We start from the raw sequence: 25,953 nt of genomic DNA on the forward strand, positions 1-25,953 counted from the left end.
AGTGTTTTATATCCAGACATAAACACATGAACCTTTAACAACCAAACACAGCAGTACAGAAACCTGTAGATCACTTTAGCACAAAAATATTTCATGAATTGTATATGCAAGGAGAAAGGGAGGGAAGTTCATACCCAGGATAGCCAGGAAGCAAAAAAAAAATAAAAATGGGACAGCAGTAAGTGCGTTACAATTGTATGCAGAATACAGATTAAAAGTGGGTGTAACCAACTCTTAACTAGCAACCATGGGTGATAATGTTATCTTTCTCAGTTTGCTAATTTTGGTTTGCAGTGCCTGCAAGGGGAAGGGCACTGTATAAAACAAAAAAAAATAATTTAATGCCTGAGGCAGAGCAGTTGTTTTCTTTAGTGAGACAGCCACTCTTAATGCTTGCTTAGCACTGAATTATATGGTGTCATACCCCTGTTTCCCCGAAAATAAGACATCCCCTGAAAATAAAACATAGTAGAGGTTTTGCTGAAGTGCTAAATATAAAGCATCCCCCGATAGTAAGACGTAGCAAAGTTTTTGTTTGGAAGCATGCCCGTCGACCAGAGCATGCAGCTGTGGAGGGGAAAAATAAGACATCCCCTGAAAATAAGGCATAGCGCATCTTTGGGAGCAAAAATTAATATAAGACACTGTCTTATTTTCGGGGAAACAGGGTATTTACTAATAATTTTAACTCAGTTTATATGTTCCTGGACTAGTTAACAGAACCTTTTTTTCCCTAAGCACACCAAGAGAAAGAGGAAAGACAAACTGAACATCAATTAACTCAAACCACAATCTTATTTTTTTCAATCATTCAGCTCCATGGATATCCAGGGACATCACAATTCAGGGAGTAATTACTTTAATATCAACCAAACCAGCAACCAGCAACTATGGGCATTTGTCCACCTAATATTGTCCACCAATGCACAAAAGACTGAAGCCTGACTCAAAATTAAAACCTACCCACACTAGAAGGCAAAGACTTCTCAAGACCTGCTACTCAAGACTCATTGTAATCACAAGTGTCATTAATTGAATCTTGGAATTTGCACTTGCAAAGCATATGTTCTTTTTTCTATACCTATCCCTCCAGCTATAGCCCCTGATGGATGCTAATTTATTGCTGAATTTATAAACTACTCCCTTCTTGTATATCTTGTTTGAGTGCACTATCAGCCACAGAAAGGGCTTCAGATTCACAGGAGCCACGGAGGTTTACAAGTGAATGGGTAGCCTCAAAAATAAGCAGGGTTCAAGATTTTTAGGGATTTTTAAAAGGTCAAAACCTGTATTAAACTCTGAACCAAAAATCCTTCAGCAGTGAAGTAAGGTAAAAGCTAGGCAGCCATCTTTTGCAACAGGTGACCAGTCCAAGCAACATTCAAAGGCAGCCCAAGGAGAGCTGCATTAAAACATGCCAAGAAATGAGAAGGCATATAAAACTGGTGCTAATTTCTAAAAACTCCTAAAATGGATCCTTTCTTGCATACTTGAGAACTGTTGAGAATGTTCATATGGAAAATTTAAGAGGGTAGGCGGAAAAAGCATCCAGAGATCCATCACCCATAACTTGCCAAGGCCAATGCAAAAGATACTTCTGGAAAATCTATCTACATGGGCTGAGTTACTGCAATCAAATTTAAAGTGTGAGGATTCTTGGACATATGTAATTTAGATTAATTTTTGTCTGAATAGTTTTGGCACGCCTAACACATCCCGATGGGATGGCTGACTAATCCAAGCAACTGATATATCCTACCCTAGCCATTTAGCAGAGTAGAAATCCCTGGAAAGCCCAGGTTAGCTCGATCTTGTCATATCTAAAAGACTAAACAAGGTTGGCCTTGTTAAGTATTTGGATGGGAACCCACCAATGAATATCAGGGTCACTATGCAGAGGCAGGTAACAGCAAACCACCTTTGAATTATCTTTTGACTTGAAAACCCGACGGGGTTGTCATCAGTTGGTTATGACAAACACACACACATGCATATACACACCCCTGGATGGGCTTTTTATCAAGTTTGGCAGTTCAAGCAGCACAACCACCCTGCACTTATTCAGCTTATTTTGAGAGCAACTGTACATACATACATACACCATAACAATATACCGGTATTCCTTCTCGACCAGACAGCCTGTGGAGCAGTGAAAAGGACAAATGGCAGAAGAGTGGCCATTTTCTAACATGGCCCTTTGTTCAGCAGTGTTTATGATTTTTCTCCTATTGCTATGAAGAAAATTTTCTGCTCAGAACCTGTAACAGAGACCTTCTTGAAGTTCATGAATTCGAGCCAACCGACTTCTTTTTCCCCCCACTTGGACTCTGGTACTCCTCAATTTGGTTCAAAAGGTACAATTCTATTCCTCTTGTTCTTGATTTGAAGTAAAAGTTGTGTTTAAGACACAGTTCAATGTGGTGACCACAAACGTGACCTTTTTAAAGCTAAAAATCACATGAGTTTTTATTGCATCGTCTTCCGATTCTGTAAAATTATTCCATTCATGTTTGAACAAGCGGGGGCCAGAAATCCAATTCTATGACTAAAACTACATTGTAATGAGAGCTGTACCCTTCTGAGTCCACTGAAGTCAATTCCTTAGGACAGCACTGTAAGAATACTGAAAAGGATGTTCATTGAACTGCTAATAATACCGATATCTTTATGCTGATGGAGGCTGGAAGAGGAGATGTTTTTCTAAGGTCACTTTGTGAATTCATGGAAGGGATCCACTTTGAATCTGGCACCCCACAGCCTTAGGTTGGGTAGCCTAGTGTTATTCAACCAGCATCAGAACCACCATTATGCCAGTAAAGGTCCCTTTATCTAAAGCAGTGGTTCTCAACCTGGGGGTCGCAACCCCTTTGGGGGTCGAACGACCCTTTCACAGGGGTCACTTAAGACCATCAAAAAATGGTCTTTTTATATTATATATATACCAATTTTATGGTTGGGGGTCACCACAACGAGAGGAACTATATTAAAGGGTCGCGGCATTAGGAAGGTTGAGAACCACTGATCTAAAGAATGGCAGCAGACCGTGAAAGTATCTCCCAGGTGTGGAAGAAAAGAAACAAAGCCACGTCCTATCCTCAGCTTTTTCCATCCTCCAACTGAAAGAGTGACAATTCCAAACCTGTCCTAAACTTCCCTGAACAAAGGGAGTTTCCAGCAGTCAAACGAGTTCCATGCAGGGCAGTTACACATTCCTGGGATAAGATGTCACAGTTGCTACAGCACCCTGAGCCCTTGCTTATAGCGACATGGCTCTGTAACTTCAAATGACATACTAAACGTAGCTATAGCAGAATGGCTGTTGCTGGGGAAGATAGCCCAAAATTTGTAAAGTCTATACTAGAGGAAGAAGGGGCAAAACTGACATTTTAAATGTCAATATTTAAGCGTGCACAATTCAGTTGTCTCATCTGCTGTTTTATTCCATTTGTGCCACCTCATACCTCAGTCACCTTCTCAAGTCAGATGCCCACACACCGAAAGCCCTGATTCTGTTGATTTAGACCGAAAAGCAAATACAAGCAGGTAGAATCCAGTTTTCAAAAAAGCTTGGGGGGGGGGGGGATATTTCAAGCCCACTGTAGTTGCTATGTAGGGTTATTTGTTACCAAGGAAACAGCGTATATCTAAGTACTAATGGCCTGTCCTTTTGCCAGGCAACAAACAGCCTTATGATGCAACTGCACCTGTCTCAGCTATGCGTTGCTATGGAGATGCTCTGGTTACTATGGTTACCATCACGCTAATCGCCTAGCAAGGGCAGACATACAGCCGACTCCCGTGAAAGCCCAGCTGTTCCTCCCAATCTCTGCCTGAAGATTGATTGTCTGGCCATGCGACGGAACGCCGCTGCTAAACAGAGATGCTCAAGAACGTCATTAACATTACCTGAATTGTATTGTATATGCTGCTGCAAAAAGAAGAATGCATAGTTGAGGCAGAAAACATACAAAATAATAACACAAGCCTAAACAAACATTAACAACCATCAGCCCACAGTTCTGGTAGCAGACACATCGGAAGACCGGGGGGGGGGGGGGACTCACAAATATATATTTCATGCAACAGGTTACTGGACTATAGTTGTTGCCTAATATTGCCTTAGGCACTGCAGTGTTTTTACTAAAAGAGGTCCTACTGGATCAGTGGTTCTCAACCCTCCTAATGGTGCGACCCTTTAATACAGTTCCTTGTATTGTAGTGACCCCCAACCCTAACATTTATCCATTTTACAGATGGAGAACATTGATGCAGAGAGTCTTAGGCAACCCCTGTGAAAGGGTCGTTCGACCCCCAAAGGGTTCGTGACCCACAGGTTGAGAACCACTGTGCTGGATCCATCTAGTCTAGCATCCTCTTTCCTACAATAGCCAGCTAGAAGGTCCATGGACTAATGGACTGTCCTTTTGCCCTAGTTTGTCCCCCATTTGTCCCCCAACCCCACAAGTAGCATTCAGAAATACATGGACTCTAAACACAGAAGTCCTATTCATCCACCATGGTTCATAGCCTCAAACAGACCTCTCTTCCACAAACCTGTTTAACCCTTTTTTTCTAAGCTAGCAGCCAGTGTACTGTCATGGTTAAGAGTGGTAGGCTGTAATCTGGAGAACTGGGTCCAATTCCCCACTTCTTCATATAAAGCCTGCTGAGTGACCTTGGCCCAGTCACAGTTCTCTCAGAACTCTCTCACCCACACGGAGGCAAGCAATGACTAAACACTTTCAAATATAAAGATCTAACTGTGGCCTGAGGTCTGTGGCAGAAATGAAAGAGCTTGTTTACACTGCTGAAAATAGTGCCGATCCTCTTTTAGTGTTAGAGAATCTCATTTGAGTACCTCTTTGGTCAAAACCATTATTCCTTGCACTGCTAAACACTGAATTTTGAAGGGAAAAAAAGAGCATTTATATTGCCCCAGATGGCTGATTGCAAGATTTGCCTTTTCGTAAAATTGCACCTGCCATTTTGTTTCCCATGCCTGCCGTGGGAAACAAAATGGAAGGCTCAACTTTACAAAAAAAGGGTAAGTCTTGCTAACAGTCATCCGGGACAATATAAAAGCTCTTTTTTCAAAGTTCGATGTTTAACAGTGCAGGGGAATAATGGTTTTGATGAAAGATGTGCTTAAATAAGATTCTCTAGTGCTAAAAGACAACTGGAAGTGGGAAAAGCAGTCACTAGGACCCCAGTGGAGCATTTAAACACAAAGAAAATCCAGGAAGGTGTGGCAGATTAATTCACACATCTCCTGAGATCTTTCTGTTGAAAAGACAATAACCACTTCTGAATACCTCTTGCCTTGAAAACCCTACGGGAGTAGTATAAGTCAGCTGTGACTTGATAGAATTTTCTACCGCCACCAAACTAGCAGCAGGGGCCTTGCAAACTTTCCTAATTTTATCAAGGGAACAATCCTACCAATAAGCAGGCCTACTCAGCCCCATTTTATTCAATGGGACTTCTCCCAGAAAAGTGTTGTTTGGATTGCAGCCCAGATATTTTACTCTCTAGTGCTGATTATGAAGCTGATCTGATACACCATAATTATCTTTCATCTTGGTTTCCTTGAGTTGGCCACAGACAAGAAACCTTCCCAATTACATTACTGGTCATTGTTATTTGAATTTCTTAAATCACACATTCCAGTCACCCTTCCTTTTTTCCCTCCAAGAAAAACGAGTGACACCCCCCCACCCAGCAACTTGCACACACACATCCCTTGGCAACTTGTATAACCATACTCACAGAGAGCAGGTAACCACAACAACAAGAAATAGCTTTCAGTCACCTGGAAGCAAGAGTTTGCATGAGACGCTATAGCTACATTGGCAATGCAGTCTCTCAAACATTGGAGCAACAAGACAGCAACAACTCACCAAGAACCTGCTTTCAGAGCACTGAAGATTTGCACAAGGCAGGAAAAGAAGAACACCTGGATTGATTTCTTGCCCAGGACTACAAGAAGTTGAATTTTTGGATCACATCCACAGGAGTACCAACAACTTAGCCCAAAGAGCTACAATGAATATGCTAGACCCACCAAACACGGTAAGAAATACCACAAGTCCAACAAAAGATTTCTGTTTCTACTTCACGGTACCTATATCGTTGGGGCCCGCCGTCCTCCCCTTTTTCTGTTCTGAGGGGAGGGTCTGATATTAGGTTTATTGGGCACCTTTTATTGTATTGCCGCTGTTTTAAATGGGATTTTATTATTTATTTTAGTAATTTAAATTGTTGGAGCCTTGTAAACTGTTTTTATTGGTTGCTCCCTGTTATAATAGTGTGTTGGATTTTATGTTGTAAACCGCCCAGAGCCCCTTAGGGATAGGGTGGTATAAAAAACTAAGAAATTAATTAAATAAATAAATAAATAAATAATAAAGTACTGATCATTTAGGATTTTTTGATGCTTTCACAACGGCTTAAATTTTTTATGGTAAGCATGAGTAGAAGGTAGGCTGCAGTCTACCAGTCAACCATGCAGCAATTTGGCTGCTTATTTTATTACGTTATTTACATCCTGCTTTTCACCCTGATTGGGGACTCAAAGTGGCTATTCACACTGTTCCCCTCTCCTCCACTTCAACCTCACAACAACCTTATGAAGGCAGGTTCAACTGAGAGATCTGAGATGAGACCAAGGTCACCTGTTAGGTTTCCATGGCTGAGCAAGGAATTTGAACTCAGTCGTCCCATCTCTGACCTAGCTGAACAGTGTTGAATTAGGCGAACTGGTGTGTATATGCGCATATGTGTGCTGTGGCTCAGTGGTAGAACATCAGCTTTGCTTACATAGAATCGTAGAGTTGGAAGAGAATCTAAGGGCGATCCAACCCCCTGCCATACAGAAGCTTTGCATACCAGGTTCAATCACTGGCATCTCCAATGGCAAGGCTCAAATACCAAATAGCATGTGTTGCAAAAGACCTTTACTTGAACAACGATTGCCAGTTTGAGCAGGCAATACTGACTTTGTTAGACCGATGGTCTGACAATAAGGGGGCTTCACGTGTCCATCCATCAGCACAGGAGTCAAACTCGTGGCCCTCCAGATGTTATGGACTACAGTTCCCATCATCAGTTCCATAACATCTGGAGGGCCGCAAGTTTGACACCTATGAATCAAGGCATGCCGCATATGATTAAGCAGGAATGAACACACTACGTTAATACGGTACAACTTTAACTCCCATAAAACTGAAGTCAAATTACAGAGTAATCGTCTGGAAGATCATTCCAAAGAGATGTAAAGAACAGCCCAAATAAAAAACATGTCCAAATTCTCTTACCTTTGATATGCCTGAGGAGACGCTGGAGGTGTGCTAAACACATGAGAATATGGATGATAGGGAGTCTTCTTCAAAGCCTGGATAAGATTTTGTCTATATTCTGGGTCTATACACCATAAAGACCCCTTCCCAATACTCTGCAAAGGAGGCAGGGAAAAAAAAGGTTAGGGACATAGTAAGGCTACTGCTAACTTCTTAGAAGATTGACAATCTGTCTTTTGTACTCAGACAACTCAGAAAACAACAAATTTTGTTTCTTTGTCACATAGTTTAGATTGGGCGATGCAGTATTTCACTTTTAATGGTTAAAAAATGAGGCAGATTGGATATTGAAGGGAATCTGAAAATAGCTGTTACTAAGCTTGGGTTCAGTAGTTAGATGGAAATTCCATCTCTTTCACACACACTCATACCCCACACTGAAAGACAATAATTATTCTTCAATGCCCACTTGTAAGATAAATAAACCTCTCAGACAGGGAATAAAACTACTATTTTGTTATGCTATTGTAAAAGAACACAGGAGGGTTTTTTTAAAGCATTATAGCAAACCATTTTTTTTTAAAAAAGGGTCTTAAGGCCTTCAGCAAGAAGATATTACTGCTGATCTAACACAAAAAGTTAGCCCAACAACTTTTCCTATACCCAATTCAACTAAAAACAAAACTTCACTTTAAAGGTTCTCAACTGGGAGGTCTGTTACATTAAGCTTCTAGGCAGAAAGAATCATAAGAACATAAGAGTTGTCGTGCTGAATGAGACCAGTGGTTGATCTAGTCCAGCACCTTCTCCTATACAGTGGCCAACTAGTTATTCCGGAGGGCCAACAACACAGCGGAGAGGTTAAGGCCCTGATGTTGTCTCCTGGCACTGGTATTCAGAGGTTTACTGCTTCTGAACTTAGATAACCATAATGGAATTTAGCCTGAATACCACAGGTAAGCTTTTGCCAAATAATGTCAGTCATGCTGACATTCAGAGGACTGTTCTCTGTATTACCTTGAATGGACAATTACATCTGGCCAAGAAGCAGACATTTCCAGAACAAGATAGCCAACCAGAACACGATACAACTAAACTCTACATTCAATCACCAAAGGTTCTTCTTGACACTATGAAAAGACTGGCTGGGGCCCTGGAACCAAGCTTCAGCAAGACACGGGCATGCCTGGAAGTTAGAGCCTACCTGGCCCACATGGTACCATGTAACTATTACGTCTGCTGGGACCAGAGACAGCAGCTAAAACAATGCTTGGCAAAGGAATTACCAATCCCTAGTGTCCTTTTCCCCCAAAGAAAGTGTGTTGTAACTGCTTCAACTGGTCATCACACAATGGCAGGCTCCTACACAACCACTGAATGGTATTATTTTCTGCTGTGGATCTTTGCAACCCATGCTGCCACGAGGGAGGGAAGTATTACACCAGCACAGTGAGCAGGATTCACACACTCTCAGGGCTCACTAGGTCTGCTGACTTCCATTCTACCATGCATAGCAAGCTACTTCCGAATTACCAGCAAGTATGTTAGGGCCCCTTAAAGTAGCTCCTGCATACAATTAAGAGGGATAAGAAATGTTCTTACCACTCCATGTGATTGACTGTACCTTTGGCCAACTCACAAAGACCCTATCAAATAATGAACTCCAATATGGCCCATCGTATATGGCTTTGCTCCAACTGGAGGACATGGCTTCCGTGATGAGTGCCCACTCCGCACAGGCCAAAAACAGCATCCCTGGAACGGTAAAAACACCATTCTGGGGCACTGTTCGCATAGCTGCTGTCTCTGCATCTAGGCAGCGCCATGCTTTTTCCCGGAAACTTGTGGGGAAATGCTGTTTTCCTTTTGGGAAACAGCATTTCCCAGCCAGTGCCATGCAAACGGCAGCGGCACTTCCTGTTTTCCCCACACTTACCTTCTCCCCCTGCGAAGCTCTGCAGGGAGGAGACATGTCCAAGCTGCCCTTTGACCCCTCTGGCGTCAGAAGGCAGCATAGGCGTGTCTCCTTGGCCCTGCAGAGCTCTACATGGAGAGATGGTAAGTGTGAGGAAATGAAATGGAGGCACCTCCGTGGGCCGCAGCTGGTCTGGGGCCGCTCGCACCTCAGTGTGCGAATGGCCCCGGGGCCACAACAGCATCATATATGCCGGTGTTCAGCCACTGCGGGGGCCTGTGTGGAACAGGCCTGAGTCAGCCCATCTCATTTGAGATTTTTCTCTTTTCCTGTTCCCATCCATTTTTCCTACTGTTATTGTCTTTTCCAGTGACTTTTGTCTTCTGATAATTTGACCAGACTACAATAGCCTCAGTTGAGTCATTTTAGTTTCTATGGAGAATTCAGGCTTGTTTTGATTTCAATTTTCTTATTTGTCTCTTGTCTGATCTGTGGTATCCACAAAACTCTCCTCCAACATCACGTTTCAAATGAATCAGCTGTCTTCGCTATCCAGTTTTCACACTCACACATAGTAACATGGATTATTATGGTATGAATTATCTTGGTCATCAGCAACACATCATTACCCCAAAAGATCTTTCTTAGTTCCTTTATGGCTGCCCTTCCCAGCCTCAATCTCCATCTGAGATTGCCATCAATCTCCACCAGAGACTGTTGAGAAAACTCAGCAATGAAGGAATAAGAGGGGAAGTCCTCCTATGGATTAAAAACTGGTTGAGGAACAGGAAACAAAGGGTGGGTATAAATGGGAAGTTCTCACAATGGAGAGATGTAGGGAGTGGTGTCCCCCAAGGATCCGTTTTGGGACCAGTGCTCTTTAACTTATTCATAAATGACCTGGAAGTAGGGGTGGGTAGTGTGGTGGCCAAGTTTGCAGATGATACCAAATTATGTAGGGTGGTAAGAACCACAAAGGATTGCAAAGAGCTCCAAGCGGACCTTGATAAATTAGGTGAGTGGGCTAAGAAATGGCTAATGCAGTTCAATGTAGCTAAATGTAAAGTGATGCACATAGGGGCAAAAAATCCAAACTTCACATACACGCCACAGGGGTCAGTGCTATCAGTCACAGACCAGGAAAGGGATTTGGGCGTCTTAGTTGATAGTTCCATGGGAATGTCAACTCAATGCACGGCATCTGTGAAAAAGGCAAACTCTATGCTGGGGATAATTAGGAAAGGAGTTGATAATAAAACTGCAAGGATTGTCATGCCCTTATATAAAGCAGTGGTGCAACCGCCCTCTGAGTACTGTGTTCAGTTCTGGTCGCCACATCTCAAAAAGGATATCGAAGAGATAGAAAAAGTGCAGAGAAGGGCAACGAGGATGATTGAAGGATTGGAGCACCTTCCTTATGAGGAGAGGCTGCAGCGTTTGGGACTCTTTAGTTTGGAGAGGAGACGTCTGAGGGGGGATATGATTGAAGTCTATAAAATTATGCATGGGGTAGAAAATGTGGACAGAGAGAAATTTTTCTCTCTTTCTCACAATACTAGAACCAGGGGGCATTCACTGAAAATGCTTGGGGGAAGAATTAGAACTAACAAAAGGAAACACTTCTTCACGCAACGTGTGATTGGTGTTTGGAATATGCTGCCACAGGAGGTGGTGATAGCCACTAACCTGGATATCTTTAAAAAGGGCTTGGACAGATTTATGGAGGAGAAGTCAATCTATGGCTACCAATCTTGATCCTCCTTGATCTCAGATTGCAAATGCCTTAGCAGACCAGGTGCTCAGGAGCAGCAGCAGCAGCAGAAGGCCATTGCTTTCACATCCTGCATGTGAGCTCCCAAAGGCACCTGGTGGGCCACTGCGAGTAGCAGAATGCTGGACAAGGTGGACTTTGGTCTGATCCAGCAGGCTAGTTCTATTGTTCTTATGTTCTTATGATTGCTTGGTTGCAGTCTCCCTTTGGCTGGTGATGGAGCCAAGGAATAGAAAACCTTTAACAACTTCTTCATTGACAATCTTAAACCTGTGCTGTATTTTTACAGATACTGTGGGAACAGGGGTCTTCAAACTATGGCCCCCCAGATGTTCATGAACTACAATTCCCATCAGCCCTGCCACTTGGCCATGCTGGCAGGGGCTGATGGGAATTGTAGTCCATGAACATCTGGAGGGCCATAGTTTGAAGACCCTTGCTGTAAAACATCACCAAAACATCAACCACATCTGAAATTACTCAACATGTTCCTGCTTCTAATTACTGTGAATAATTTTCATAACAAATCACACGTGATTGAATTCTGTTATTGAGAACACTTTTGAAATGAGTTGAATCCAGTGCTTTTTCCACACTGCTCAAAGGTAGGAGAAAATATGCACGCATCACAAAGGGTTGATCACATGACAGAGCTTCCTATTTTAACGAAACAAAAAAGGAATTCTCGTGGTCATGACTTCCTCATAAAAGACACGTCAGAATATCCAGAATGAAGTCCCAGGCTGAAGTATCCTTATTGCACCAAACAAATTACTGAGTCAAGAAATTCTAAAGGATTGATTTTAAAGTTGGTGTGAAAAGGTGTGAAAAGCTTCTTGCATGAAGTTTCCAAATCAACAGAATTCAGACCAATCACTTAGAGATAAATTTCCATCTTCCAGCATTTGGCATGTTACTCCACCAACTCTCTAAAGCCAGAAGTCAATAGCGTTTCTAATCAAAAGCCAGGAAGAAAAAAGCCCTTTGATAACATTTGTCTCCAAGGCAACAAGTGACTGTGGAGTGGATTAACAACTCCCTGATAATTTCGGCAATGGATTGTTTCAAACTCCTTGACCACGTTTCCTCTCAAGATGAGATATAGCCATTTATCCATTTGTTTCACTCTGTTTCTATTAAAGAAAATATGGTATTAAATCCCTCCTCTATATCTGCTCCAAACTGCCTGACACGACTAGCCCATAAAAACATTATTACCCTACATCTAATTCTGGAGACAGTCCCAGCCTGTAGATAAAAAAAATTAAAAAAATAAAAATCTGTGACAATCAGGCCCGGTACAGACTGAAAAATGCTTCTGCAAACTCAGGGGAACCCTAAGGTTTAGAGGGGGAAAGTCATAGCAAGAAAAGGATAAGGGAAATAAACATGCACTTTCAACCTAATCTATTTCACAGGGTTGTTGCAAGATAAAATGGAGGGGAGGAAATGATGTATGTTGCTTCAGGTCCCCCACTGGGAAGAAAGGTAGGGAACAAGTAAATAAAACAAAAGTTTTAAATGGCCAAAAGTTCATAAGATTGCCTTGTAAGATTTAGATATCCATTTTGCATTACTTAGGAGACCTCAGGCAATATAACTGTAGTTGCTTAGGCAATCCAAATTGTTGCTGAGATAGCTTGCAAGATTTCTGAGGTCCCTTACTCCACAGCAAAACTGAAAGGTGCCCTTGGGAGGAAGGGGAGAAGGAGTGACAGTTTGGAAATGAAGAAGAGAGATAGAAGGAAATGCTCACATCTCATTGAGCTCTGTCTTGTTTGTAATGTCAATACCTCCTAAAAACACCTCTCACATCCAACTTCCATGAGGTTTCAATTGGTAAGATAGCCATTTCACTCACGGTAACTTATCACAGTATATTGTGTGTGTAAAGATAAAAAATAACTTGGTAGGCCTGTCACCCGCATCATTTGGTCTAATGCTAAAGAAAATCTAAGCTTCTGAGCCCCAAGGAGGTATGGGGATCGACAAAGCTCTGATTACTATTCTGAAGGACAATGCAACTGACCAGTTTGCCATGCAGTTACCGCACATGCAAACCATAGTAAGTTATTCATGAGCATTAAACGTTATATTGTTAGAAAGTTACATGCACTTTATGGACTTGATACATTCAAATCACTGAAATGCAGCATATAAGCATAGCTGCTAACATTTCACAGATGAATATTGGGGTACTATTGTGTTTTTGTGGCACCCCATATTCTTACTCCAGCGCACATCAGCCTGAGGCCAAACAGTGAACGCTGTTGAAGGTTCCGATATTCATATTCATTTGCTATGCTCTCCACTGACTTCTGGAGCATGGTGAGTTAGCACCCTGATTTAGGGAGAGAATACTCCATTAGTTATTTAAATTTAACTATTAACAGACTGCTTACCCCAAAAATTCTAGCTCCACTGTACTGACTGCAGTAGAGACCCAATTAAGATTCATACAGGAAGCCCTCTACACAGGGTTGCCCTTGTTCCTGATCTGGAAGCCCCAACTGGTTCAAATTGCTGCCAAGTGGATCCTAACTGAGAACCATGGAGGGCCAATTGTTTGACTAGTGCTCTGGGGGGCTGCACTGGCTCCAGGGGAGTACCAGATCCATTTCAAGAGTTTAGTTCTAACATTTCAAGCAGTGGTTCCTAATTCCGCAACCCTTTAATGCAGTTCCCCAACCCTAACATTTATCCGTTTTACAGATGGAGAACACTGATGCAGAGAGTCTTAGGCGACCCCTGTGAAAGGGTTGTTCGACCCCCAAAGGGGGGGGTCTCCCAGGTTGAGAACCACTGATTTAAAGCATTTAATGTTCTGGGAGTAGTATATTTGTGAAGCCACCTCTGCCAATATGTCCCCAGGAGAACTTTATGCTCCATCAATAACAACTTGCTGGTGGTCCCTTGCCTGAAAAGTATCCAGCTGTCCTCAACCAACGCCCTTTCGACCCTGGCTTCAGCCTGGTGGAACACTCTGTCAAATGAGGCCAGATCCCTGTAGGACTGATCACAACTCCATAGAGCCTGCAAGACAGAGCTATTCCGCCAGGGCTATAGTTGAGGGCAGCAACTGGTCTCCCCCCCCCTTCTTCTTTTATCGAATTGGGGGGGGAGGGGGATAAGTTGTTCTGTCCTTAAAATTTTAGTGCCATCTGTATATTGTTTATTATATTATGAATTTTATTACTATTTTATATGGCATTTCATGCAATTTTATTGTATAATTATGTTGTAAGCTGCTCCGGGCCTGCTGCAGTGGGAGAGAGGGGGCATACTTGCTCTCAGTTCAGTCTGTTGTCTTGAAAGCAAGTTGACACCTAATGAATTCTAAAGCCTATAAGAGGTACCCCCTAATTTTACCTCAAGAGGAACAACAGTAGAACTATTGTTTTGCAAGAGATGGGTACAGCAGGAGTCAGTCTCTGAGCAGCTAGCAAGAACTGTAACATACATATAAAGAGATCCTGGAAGGCCAAATTCCTGCATGCTACTCAGGACATTTTTCAAGCACATGTGTAAAAATACCGTTTTACTGGATTCCTGAATATGTTGTCAACCAACCTTTCAGCATGGTCACCGACCGCATTTTCACCCTCCTAGCTAGCATTTTATCATGATTTCAGTTTAAATCTTTTAATAGAAAACTCCTTTACTATAAGTGTGGCCAGGAAAACGAGTGCTCAGTTTCAGAAATCCATGCAATTTTTGAACAGAACAACCAAGTCTTGTTGGGTTGGGTCTAGCACTGGTGAAGTCCTATGATTGTACAGACCTCCATCTATTGTTGAAACTGTTTAAAATACCTAGCCAATCACTAGAAAAGTGCCTCTGAGCACATCAAACTAGCCTTTCCTCACATTAATGATAATCCCAAGATTTCTCCAGTTACGGCAGACAGCATGGCAGTCTTTTTTTAAAATAATAATTATTATTATTTATTAATCATTTCAATCATAACAATAAGCTCATTAAATTCTATACAATCAGATCAGCATATCATAATATACAATATGTAAAGGTAATACTTATATGATCTATACATATGAATATATAAATTATAATTGAATTAGCTTGAACAGATTTGAAACAAAGAAGATCAAAAGAAGGATGGCAGTCTTGATTTATCTCTTTCGTCAGAAGAGAAACACACTACTAGTAAGCAGATTGGGCCATTTCTGCACAACCAATTACAATGTTGTAACAAAGTCGGTGTTATTGGCAACACTGCAGCAATGGAGCATTCACATGGCCAGCCACTCTGTGGACAGGTAGCGCATTGGCTGAACAGCGGCGCTGCACATGGCGGTGCTTCGCAAATGACGTTCTTTTTTCCCTAGGGTAGATGTCAGGGGCATTCGACACCAGGATGGCCAGTGTGGGCCGCCATTGAGGGGGGAGGGCTCTGCGGCACCGATTCCTGGCGAGCGCTTCGCACAACGCCGGCTGCAGGGTGCCGCTGTTGAAAAGATTCGCCAGCTTAGTGATTTTCGAATAGACCATTGTGGGGCCACTGGAGCATGCCTGCATCGCTGCATCGTTGTTTCTGCAGCGTCAGCCGTGCAAAGTCTACACCCATGATGCTGTTTTTACCATCATTTTACTGGCTATTTTTGCCCATGCGGAAACGGCCTTGGATAACACATCTCGAGCCCTATTCCTGACATGCACTTGAGAAGTTTGCGGCAAGCCAGTCTCTTTCAGTCCCAGATCATCATCCACAAACCAGATCATCGCTAGTAATTTAAGTAGGAAAAAGCATGTTCACTCTTTCCACTGCTTCCAAAAGCACATTCCAAATGCTGTTTTAAAAATGCAGGCTCCACAAGGTGCAGATTTCTTTTAACTGTGGTGCTTGTTTTACTATGTTTATTTTATATATATCTCCTGCTTTTCTCTGTGATTGCAACCCAAATCAGCTTTTCATATAGTTCTCTACCCACCCACCACCCACCCCCATACACACACACTATTCTCTCAATAATCAACTTCTGAGGGCAGGTTAGGCTGAGAAACTGTGGTGGGCCCAGGGTCACTTGGTAAACTTCCATGGCAAAGTGGGAGTCCTAGCTAGACACACTAACCATTATGGCTCACCTGCTAGGAGCAGGGCCTAAAAGCATTTTTTAAAAATCCCATGCTAATAAATACAGAGTTCAGTCCTGCCGATAGGTGCTAATATAGTCCCCAGGAACACAAAACAAACAGAATACGTATCACAAATTTCACCTTTTTAATTCATGCTCTCTTCCGTCCCTCCAGTATTTCATGTCACAAAACCAAGGAACTTTTGAATGTTGCCGATACTGCCTCACAAACCACTCATTCAGACAGACAAAGCTTCACTGGACCTATTGACTCACTTTGCAATCAGAGAATCCAAAATGTTCTCACTTGGGTGCTCGTAAACCTGAAATATACATCATATTATAAAAAAGGGAAGGCAGACGGATAATTCAGAGAGGCTAACTGTTTTGGTCTCCCATTGACTTCAGGCATTCAACTGTGAAGGTTTTGGCCATGCATCTGGTGATGGGAGCACATTAAAAAGGTTGCCATGAGAACATGAATCCACCAGCAAAGTTCATTCACCCTCCTGAGATTTTAAAAGAGTACCAGTTTTGTGGCTCCTCCTTTTCCTAATGGAACTGACTCAATCACAGCTGCCATAAAACTAATCTTATTGGCACACCCAATCCAAGAAACCAGAGACGGGGGCAGGGAGACATTAATAGGCCAAAAGCCTATTATCTGATACGTATTATTTCAGCAACTGAATTTCCATCTAGGGCTGCCGGTTTGAATTATGGATGTACTTTTCTGTCTCTGTGTTGTTTTCAAGGTTTTTAAATAACTCTTCTCTTCTCTCCTCCCCCCCCCCGCACCGCCACAGCCCACCCCAATAATAATGTCATGATAAATGCAACAACAGTGCAGTTTTGCTGCTATCTTTATAAAAATGTCCATTTTGTATCAAATTATACTTTCCAAGCAATGCACCACAGAGGAAATTGCAGTTCTTGAATGCTTAAAGAAATGTTGCTTTCAGCTTTTTGGTGCACCTGAGGCATGCAATAATCTCTCAAAAATGCACTTTGGGGAAGGAACACTGGCTTAAATAATGTAGCTGCTTTTCAATGATGGAAAGGATTGGGGGTGGGGGACTTTTTAAAAAATGAATTTAACAGCATGGATTTAGCTGCTTCCTGCACTTGCATGTGCTACTATTCCCACAGATCTCTAACCTGGTACTGCCTGTGCTCCAGGAAATAAGCAGGTCACAGAGAAGGAATTTAACAAATTGATCCTACTGTGACCATTTATGTCTTGTTGAATCAGCAGTGCAGTGGCCTAGGGGTTGCTGAGGGCAGAGAGGCTTTGCCACACACATAAAGGCAACTTGAGCAATGAGGAACATTCACTTTGAAAAGACAACTTTGTCCTATGCATTCTCAAAGACACAGAGCCAAATGCGCTTCCCTGCCAGGAATCACTTCCTCACTTGAATTTCAGCCAATCCCTTTCCCTTCCTGAAGCAGCTCTAAGAGCCCAGACTAGCTTGATCTTGTCAGAGCTCAGAAGCTAAGCAGGATGAGTGCTTGGATGGGAGACCTTGGATGGGAAAGCCTTGAAAATCCATGAGGTGGAACTTCATGGGCACCAGCAGTCTGTTGAGACTTCAGAGCATACTTCACCTACTCTACCTTCCAATCCTGTTCCCAACCTGAGAGGAAGAAGATGGAGAAAGAGTCTGCCTCCCTGAGAATGGGTTGGGAAACGGCCATCAAGATGTCCTCCGCCTCCAGTAGAAAGAGTCTTGCTTATACCAGAAGAAAGGAGTCAACAACTTGGGTATGACCCACCACTTCCATCTTGCAATAACATATCAAATCTGATTTCTACTAGTTCTAAAGTTCTGTTTGGTCAGCATTTTTTTAAAGACGTTGTATTGAGTCCTTCGTGCTATTTTGAACTTTTAAAGTACAGCATCAGAAACTGGCCTTCATGGTATGCAATGGGCGGCTAGGAAGCACACAATTTTAATGTGATATTGACAAATAGAAGTCGGATGGCAAGGGGGCACAGAAACAATCCAGATAAATAAATGATGAGCAATCACACCATCTGGCACTACCATTTTGAAGTACTTTCCACACAATACTTAAAAGAACAGCTCCACTGGTTGGACAATTTCTATTGCTTCAGGAGTATAGCTGACATCCTCTTAGGCTACTGTCTCAAGAAGGACATTTACTTGGAATAATACTTTGATGCATTTCCAACCGAATGTATTTTAGGTTATATACCATACGAGTCTGACATTACCACGGCTCTTATAGTATATCATTTTTTAAAATAGGGATTCAGCATTAGGAAATGCTGAACAAATACAATTGCAGAGGAAACTCTTAAAGAAAAACAAATCAAATGCCAAAACATTGATATTAAATACACAAACACTCCTCTCTCTTCAAATCCACTGTAATCTCACATACAATATCACCAATAATCATTCGTCCAACCGGCAGATTCTCTACACTCCCTTTCAAGCATTCTTAGCAGACTGGAATATTATGTGTGCTTCGACGTACAGCTCAAGAGTTCTGAAAACCATTAAATAACTATTTTATTAAAAACCAGGCAACTTTAAAATCCAAATCAGCAATACATCTTGAATTAGGGTGACACATGCTGTCATTTATACTGAAGAACAAAGAATTCTTTTTTAAGACAACAGTGAAAACAAGCATCGCACACATGCATAACTCAACAATGCTTGCCTTTCATTTCAAATTCCACCTCCTTAAGACATTTCATAAGCTTGTTGTCAGAGCCAACTAGGAAAAAAGCTTCTGAATTGCTGCACAGGACACACGTCACAGACATACATTCCATAGTCTTTGATAGTTAAAGCCCTAGTTGACTACCATCCTAAGAGGAGTTATACTTGTCTGAAGGCACAGAAGAGCTCTGGAACTATTATGAACCCAGTAGAATTATTGCATGAAATAAATTGGGTCACTCTGAGTCCAACTCATCTACTTGCAGAAGACTGTGCTCGCTGCCTCCCTGCTTGAACACTTGTTCTGATTTTGCGATCTTCAAATCAGCTTCAATAGCAAGTAGAATAATTCTGCCCCTTCTGTGTCATGTTGAAATCACATCATTAAGTCAGTCTCACCGGAAAGATATGGAAATACCACATCTTTGAGGAGGCTACCGTGTGTTTATAAATCACTGTTCTAAGCTCCCTTCCTTCTACTTGGGAGGTATGCTCAGATGTGACTCACATTCTATTTTATCTGTATAGATAGCACCTGTCCCAACAGTAGGCCCAAGATGATTTAACTAAGTGTGCGTACGCACAGATATGACAATTATAAACACCCCCCCCCCAACAGTTCTATCAGAAAAACCACCAATAGCCCAATCTATAAAGCATAAAAGAGAAGCAAACGTAAACATTAAAATTGACTGAAAGTCCTCAAGAACAGTGGGGTTTTATTGCTCTCCTGGAAACAAGTAATGAAATGATAGAGTCACTGCTAACCAACAACTTACAATAGCCTGGCACAGAGCAAACCTCTCTCCAAGAGAGCGAAGAAAGAAGGAACTGACAGGACGTGCACAGTCGGAACACAAACTCTTACAGGAAGATAGTTTCAGGGGGTAGCCCTGCTGATCTACAATAGAACAGCTAGACTTAAGTCCAGTAGCACCTTAGAGACCAACAAGATTTTTGAGATACAAGTTTCCGAGAGTTAAAGGTCCCTTTATCAAATACAAGTAGGAACTGAGAACCCCAAGTCCTTGTATTCCAGTCAGATGGAGGGAGGTGTGTGGCAAAGAAAAGAGTCAGGATGCAAAGGTGGAATGCAAAATGTGTCTTTCTTACAGGAAGAGACAGTCTTTCAGATATGCAGTCCAGACCTTATAACAGAAGCCAATGGAACAAGACTAGAAGCCAATCCAGCTGCTGTAAGCCAGGGGTAACTGGATCAAAGTATAGGGGGGGGGGGTCCACAGAGGATGGGCAATTTTTTTATCTTCCACATTTTAAAAAGTGAAATTTTGGGGGTGTAGGAAGCATCACCTTCTTCTGCTGCATAGGTGCAGGAAGTCCACAGTGCACATTTAGCAGAACGAGGAGTCAAACATTCTGAAATGATAAAATAGATTGCACCATTTCAGCCTGAAGGCAGGGAGAATGTCAGCTGCAATGTTCCCCCTGTAATCCGTAGCATTTGTATCAGGCCCTTCCCAAAGGAGCTCATAGTAGTATGTATACAGTTTTCCCATCCTTATGTAACTCTCACAACAAACCTATGAGGTAGGTTAAACTGCCAGAGAGTAAATGGTCCAAAGTCACCAGGGAAGTTTCGTGGCAGATTAGATACCTGAACCCAGGTCTTCAGATCTTATTCCAGCATTATTGTACCCAACATGCTCTCCTAATATCCCCTCTCAATTTTATAATTAGGAATTTACACAATACTATTTGCACTTATAGCATCTTGCTGTAATCCTTACACTAACTCTGTAAGGTAGGACAGGATCATTTTTACATTGCAGGAAAAGGAGCTAAACTGGAGAGAATGAGTAAGCTCACAGCACAGTGAGATTTAAACTAAATACCTCTCGCATTACAGTTCGGGTTTTTTTAGCCACTATACAATCACCAGCTATAAATCGATATAACAAACAGTTCTGTCCAAACTACTCCCTGCTAGTTTTTTGCTTGAAGAGCACTCTCTCGCTCTCCTTCTCTCAATGTGATCCTCCACTTAGCCTCCTCAAGACAAAACAAAAAAAAGTAGGTCGCAAGACAGCAGCAAGCCTGAGATATAAACATCCCTATGCCACCTTTCTATCCAAATAGAAAAGCATTTACGCATGAGGGCTGACCAAGAATGTACAGTCTTCAGTGCCTGGATAAGAGGCAAGACAGTATTGATGTGGGATACAAGCATCCTTTTGTAAATTTAATCACACTAGGTAAGGCTGTCCTTCCTGACAGACAGAGGCTATCACATGATGAAGTGCCCCCTTCCCTGTTCACAGCATTGTTCTCCCACCATTATTCAGTCACTATAATGGTCTGGGTTTTCAGCACAAGGGTGCTCATGATTCTGCTACGGAGTCTGAGCAATGACAGGATTTCATGCAATTGCCACTACAATTCTGCAATTCCTTTCCCATCCGAAGAAGAAGAAGAGTTTGGATTTATATCGCACCCTTCTCTCCTGTAAGGAGACTCAAGGTGGCTTTGCCTTCCTCTCCCCACAACAGACACCTTGTGAGGTAGGCAGAGCTGAGAGAATTCCAAAGAACTGTGACTAGCCCAAGGTCACCCAGCAGGAATCTAGGAGTCCGGAAACACAGCGGGTTCACCAAATAAGCCTCTGCCACTCAGGTGGAAGAGTGGGGAATCAAACCCGGTTCTTCAGATTAGGATCCACCTGCTCTTAACCACCACACCATCTGGCCCTACACCATCTGGCACTTGCCAAAACCCACACCTATTGATGGAAGGTCTTCCCAAGAGCTGCTTCTGGCTGTGGTTATGGAAGTTGCAGGAGCTGTTGGGGACTTTAACCTCTTTGACATTCATCTCTTTGTATTTTGACAGTTGGCTTTTTATGCTCTTGAATTCTAATGTGTTGCACCAGTGTAAGTCCATCTAAACTAAGTACCAGTGTAAGCCCATCAAGGGCAGCTCGGGAGTTTAACACATTGGCCTAAATCAGTGATGGCGAACCTTTTTGAGACCGAGTGCCCATATTGCAACCCAAAACCCACTTATTTATCACAAAGTGCCAACACGGCAATTTAACCTGAATACTGAGGTTTTAGTCCTGCGTGCACCTGCTGCTCTGCCCTGCACTGCTCCAGTGCCTCCACCCCACCCGTCTGCCTCCACCCCACCCGCTCAAGCAGGGGCCAGCCTGCTCTAGCCTACAGCAAGTCCCGCGTGCACCGCTCTGTGCCTCTCTAGTATCTCCACCTCCTCTGCCCCCCCTTAGGCATCAGCCACCCGGAGCACAGGCACCAGGCCTGCCAGCCGAGTCCTCCCTGCTCGCTGCGGGGCGTCGTGCCCAGCGGCCCAGGCCAGCCTAGATGTGTGTGTTTGTGGGGGTGATTTTCCGCCCCCCACATGATGAACTTTGTGCACGTGTGCCCACAGAGAGGGGTCTGACTGCCACCTCTGGCACTCATGCCATAGGTTCGCCATCACTGGCCTAAATCCTAAATTGGGTACAGACAAGTCAATAAATGCAGCAAGTTGACAGCAGGCAATGACTATCAGTTGCTGAGCAGGAAACGAAGCAGCTCGGGAGTTTAACAGTCTAAATTACAGTCTGAACACGGCTGGGGGTTACAAATTTTGTGTGGAGAACAATCCCAATATTAGTTCGAGAAACAGCATCTTCCTTTTCCAAAAAGTCTCCCACTCCCGATGTTACAACCTTGGGCCAGTGACCCAAATCACCCAGAAATTTTGATGGTAACAAACTATTGTTTAACTACAAAAAATAATTTGGAAGGCAGCCATTAATATCATTGCAGAGTTGGAAATGTCTTGAAGGCCGTCTAGTCCAGGGGTAGGGAACCTGCGGCTCTCCAGATGTTCAGGAACTACAATTCCCATCAGCCTCTGTCAGCATGGCCAATTGGCCATGCTGGTAGGGGCTGATGGGAATTGTAGTTCCTGAACATCTGGAGAGCCGCAGGTTCCCTACCCCTGGTCTAGTCTAACCCACTACTGCTCAATGCAGGCTACTGAATGTTAGATCTTGGACAGATGACTGCCTAGCCCTAGCCTTTACCTGATATGTCCAGCAAGGGAGAGGGTCAAGAACCATTTCCATTATCAAACTCCAAGAACCATTTCCATTATCAAACTCCATGCCACATACTGTTTTGTTTTCTCCTATAGTGTTTTTTCATTCCTGTGGATGTTCAGAAAGAAGTCCCATTATTATCAGAGCCAGACAATCTCCTGTACAGATCATTCCCCATGCCGGCACTGTCCATCTTGTAGTCTCTTTCCACACAGCTCAGGCTTCTCACCTTACCTCAGTGGCACAGGAAGTGGCCACATTGTACCATCTTCCATGCTGCCTAAAGCCAGAAGGGGACTTCACACTAGAATCCAGAGGAGAAGGCTGAGCTGCACATTACTATGGTGAATGTACACTGTGCAAATGCAGATAACACTGCAAGGCATTCTGGACATTTTAGAGGAAACACATTAACACCACATTTTTATGCAAGCAGATGATCATTGTGAGACTGAACTCATCATGAATCAGGAAGGCCACACCTTCTCTCCTGTAGGAGACTCAAAGGGGCTTACACTCTCCTTGCCCTTCCCCCTTCACAACAAACACCCTGTGTGGTGGGTGGGGCTGAGAGAGCTCCAAAAAGCTGTGACTCGCCCAAGGTCACACAGCTGGTGTGTGTCGGAGTGCACAGGCTAATCTGAATCCCCCAGATAAACCTCCACAGCACAAGCGCCAGAGTGGGGAATCAAACCCGGTTCCTCCAGATTAGAATGCACCTGCTCTTAACCACTACGCCACTGCTGCTAATATAATTAGATTTTAAATAAAGTGAGGTCTGAAGCACCAAGAGAATCTTTGTCTAGACTGGTCATTCAATTGCCTGGGGGGGGGGGGGTCGGGGGCAAACACCTATTACCAAAATCCAGCAGATTTTCATAACTGGAACCGGTCAACCACTAGGTAGAGGCAAAATGCCAGATGCCCTTCATGAAGAAGTCCTATCACCCAGGAATTTTTCACTCTGCTCTATGCCAGCACCACAACAAAAAACCCATGCAATCCTATAGTAGGAGAATGACACAGCAGTGGAAGGGTTCCCATTCCCAGTTCCTTTGCAAGCAACTGTGACTAGTATCAATTATGCTCCTCCGGCACACTCTTCCTCCACATTTGTGCATCTTCTATGCACATCATCCTACATTTTAAATTACTCCAGATGCCAGAAAGATGTGGCTGTATGGTAGCAAGATGCTATAAAAAGCTTGCACAAGTGAGGGGATCATCCTCCCATACTTTTCTCTCCCTTTTATTTATTTAAATTTATTTTAACAATTTTATATTTGATGCATCTAGACTGGGATGTTTAAAAAAATAGCGAAATGTAGAAATTGATAAAAAGTATTTTGAAACTGGGAATAATCCAAATACTAAGACTAAATCCACATGGTATTTTGGACTCATTTTGGGTGACACAATCCTGGACAGTGGACACCCTTTCAGGTTTTTATTCTCCAGGGGATTTGACACAGTATAAAAACGTGACGTGTCTCTCCAGGATCAATGGTGCAAAGCAGTAGGGTGCGATCAGGAGTCTACATACAAACACTTCAGGGTTTCTTCTGCACAAGCCGCAATTGGTTCTCCCGAAGAAGCCTAAAATTAAGAACTCACACATAGCTTGAGGGAAGACACACTATACAAAGTGTCAGTAGCCACAGGCAAAATTTCTGACAGCTAGGAGCAAGATTTCCAGGCACAGGCACAGGCACAGGCACAGGCACAGAGCAGCGACAGGTTTGCTTTGCTTTTCTCTCGAAAAAGGTACCATCGACTCCTTGCTTTAAACTGTGATTTAAAAGCAGCAACTACAGTTTCTGTCTTTAGTGAGCAAATGAGTGCCAAACAGAAGCAGTGCCTCAATTCTTTGTAATGTAAGGAACAGCAACTGAAGACTGCAGAGCCAAATCAAGTCCCTGAAGGAATGCCATCATGTTCTTCCAGGGGAAAAGGTTAAATAGAGTTGAAGCACATATCCATTTCAAGATATTTTTTTTTGGGGGGGGGGGGGGAATAGCCAAGCACTCTCTACCACCTCTTCAAACTGGCCATCTCCTAAAAGGAACTGCCAAACAGAAAGAGTTGTCTTTGGATTTAGAAACATATGGCAAATAATTAATGTAGATACACATTTATTTTAATGTATTGAATTTCTAGACCACCCTTCCTCTTTCAGGTTCAGAGCTGTTTCCAACATTATAGATACAAAATACAATAACTATATCATCTACTATCAGTTAAAAACTTTTAAAACTACACACCCGGCCACTAAAATAAGATAGTGAAATATCCCCCTCACTGAGCCCCTCTAAATCATAAAGGAGGGCAAATTAAACAAAACACATTATCTGGATGGGTGTAGATGGAGGGATGGAAGAAAGTAGGAAGAACTCAATTAACATATCACTGGATGCTCTTACAGGTAAGTAGAAGAAGATGCAGACTGGCAGCTGTATCCCATAAATAAACTCAAAATAGGGGTGGATCAAATCAATTTAAATCACGTTTTAAATCACTAGTCAGTAAGGCTAGATTTAAATCATGGTTTCCTACATAAAGACTCATTCTTGCTGGTATAATCTTAATATTGACAAACAGATTGAAGGTTTCGTTTTTAGAATAATAACTATTAATAGTTTCACAGTTTATTTAAAAAATATTGGTTTGGTTATACTACTAGAAATACAAACCAAGCTGTGGATACTTATGAAATAATTGTGAGGCGAATTATCTCCAGCTTAACAGGTTAACCGTTCATATTTGGACATTTCTTCTGTACTTCCCCAGCACTTCTCGTGATGTTTCAGCCACCAGGCCTTGCATTTCTTTGTTGCAATATTTGAACTTTGCATGCACGTCTGCCTTACCCTTAGGTAGAGGAACTCCATTTAAATATTCCAAATCTGGATTACTTTTACAGCCTGCTGCTATTATAGGTTTTCTTCTACGGGGAGAGACTAATATGATAAACCTCAGATTATACACACAAAAATCCCAAGACTCGTGGAGTATTCTGCTCAAAATATTTCACTTTCATATTTACTGCTTGCCCCACCCTCCTCACACTTAGCTCCTTGTCCAGAACTGTTCCACTCAAAACAATCTTCTATTCATAGAACTTCT

General features: G+C 42.6%; 1 protein-coding gene and 1 long non-coding RNA gene across 4 annotated transcripts in view; one reads left to right on the forward strand and one right to left on the reverse strand.

Moving 5' to 3' along the window:
- Positions 1-25,953, reverse strand: part of FOXN3 (forkhead box N3) — a 166,295-nt gene that overhangs the window by 109,954 nt on the left and 30,388 nt on the right. For all 3 annotated transcript variants that reach the window (XM_048485180.1, XM_048485179.1, XM_048485178.1), the window contains exon 3: positions 7,314-7,450. In XM_048485180.1, coding sequence (XP_048341137.1) covers positions 7,314-7,450 — 137 coding nt within the window. The remainder of the gene's footprint in view (positions 1-7,313; positions 7,451-25,953) is intronic.
- Positions 5,824-25,953, forward strand: part of LOC125426633 — a 63,420-nt gene continuing 43,290 nt past the window's right edge. The window contains exon 1 of the long non-coding RNA XR_007243552.1: positions 5,824-6,069. This is a non-coding gene — a long non-coding RNA (uncharacterized LOC125426633). The remainder of the gene's footprint in view (positions 6,070-25,953) is intronic.

The sequence above is a fragment of the Sphaerodactylus townsendi genome, linkage group LG02, assembly GCF_021028975.2.
Source record: "Sphaerodactylus townsendi isolate TG3544 linkage group LG02, MPM_Stown_v2.3, whole genome shotgun sequence".
NCBI classification, from domain to species: domain Eukaryota; kingdom Metazoa; phylum Chordata; class Lepidosauria; order Squamata; family Sphaerodactylidae; genus Sphaerodactylus; species Sphaerodactylus townsendi.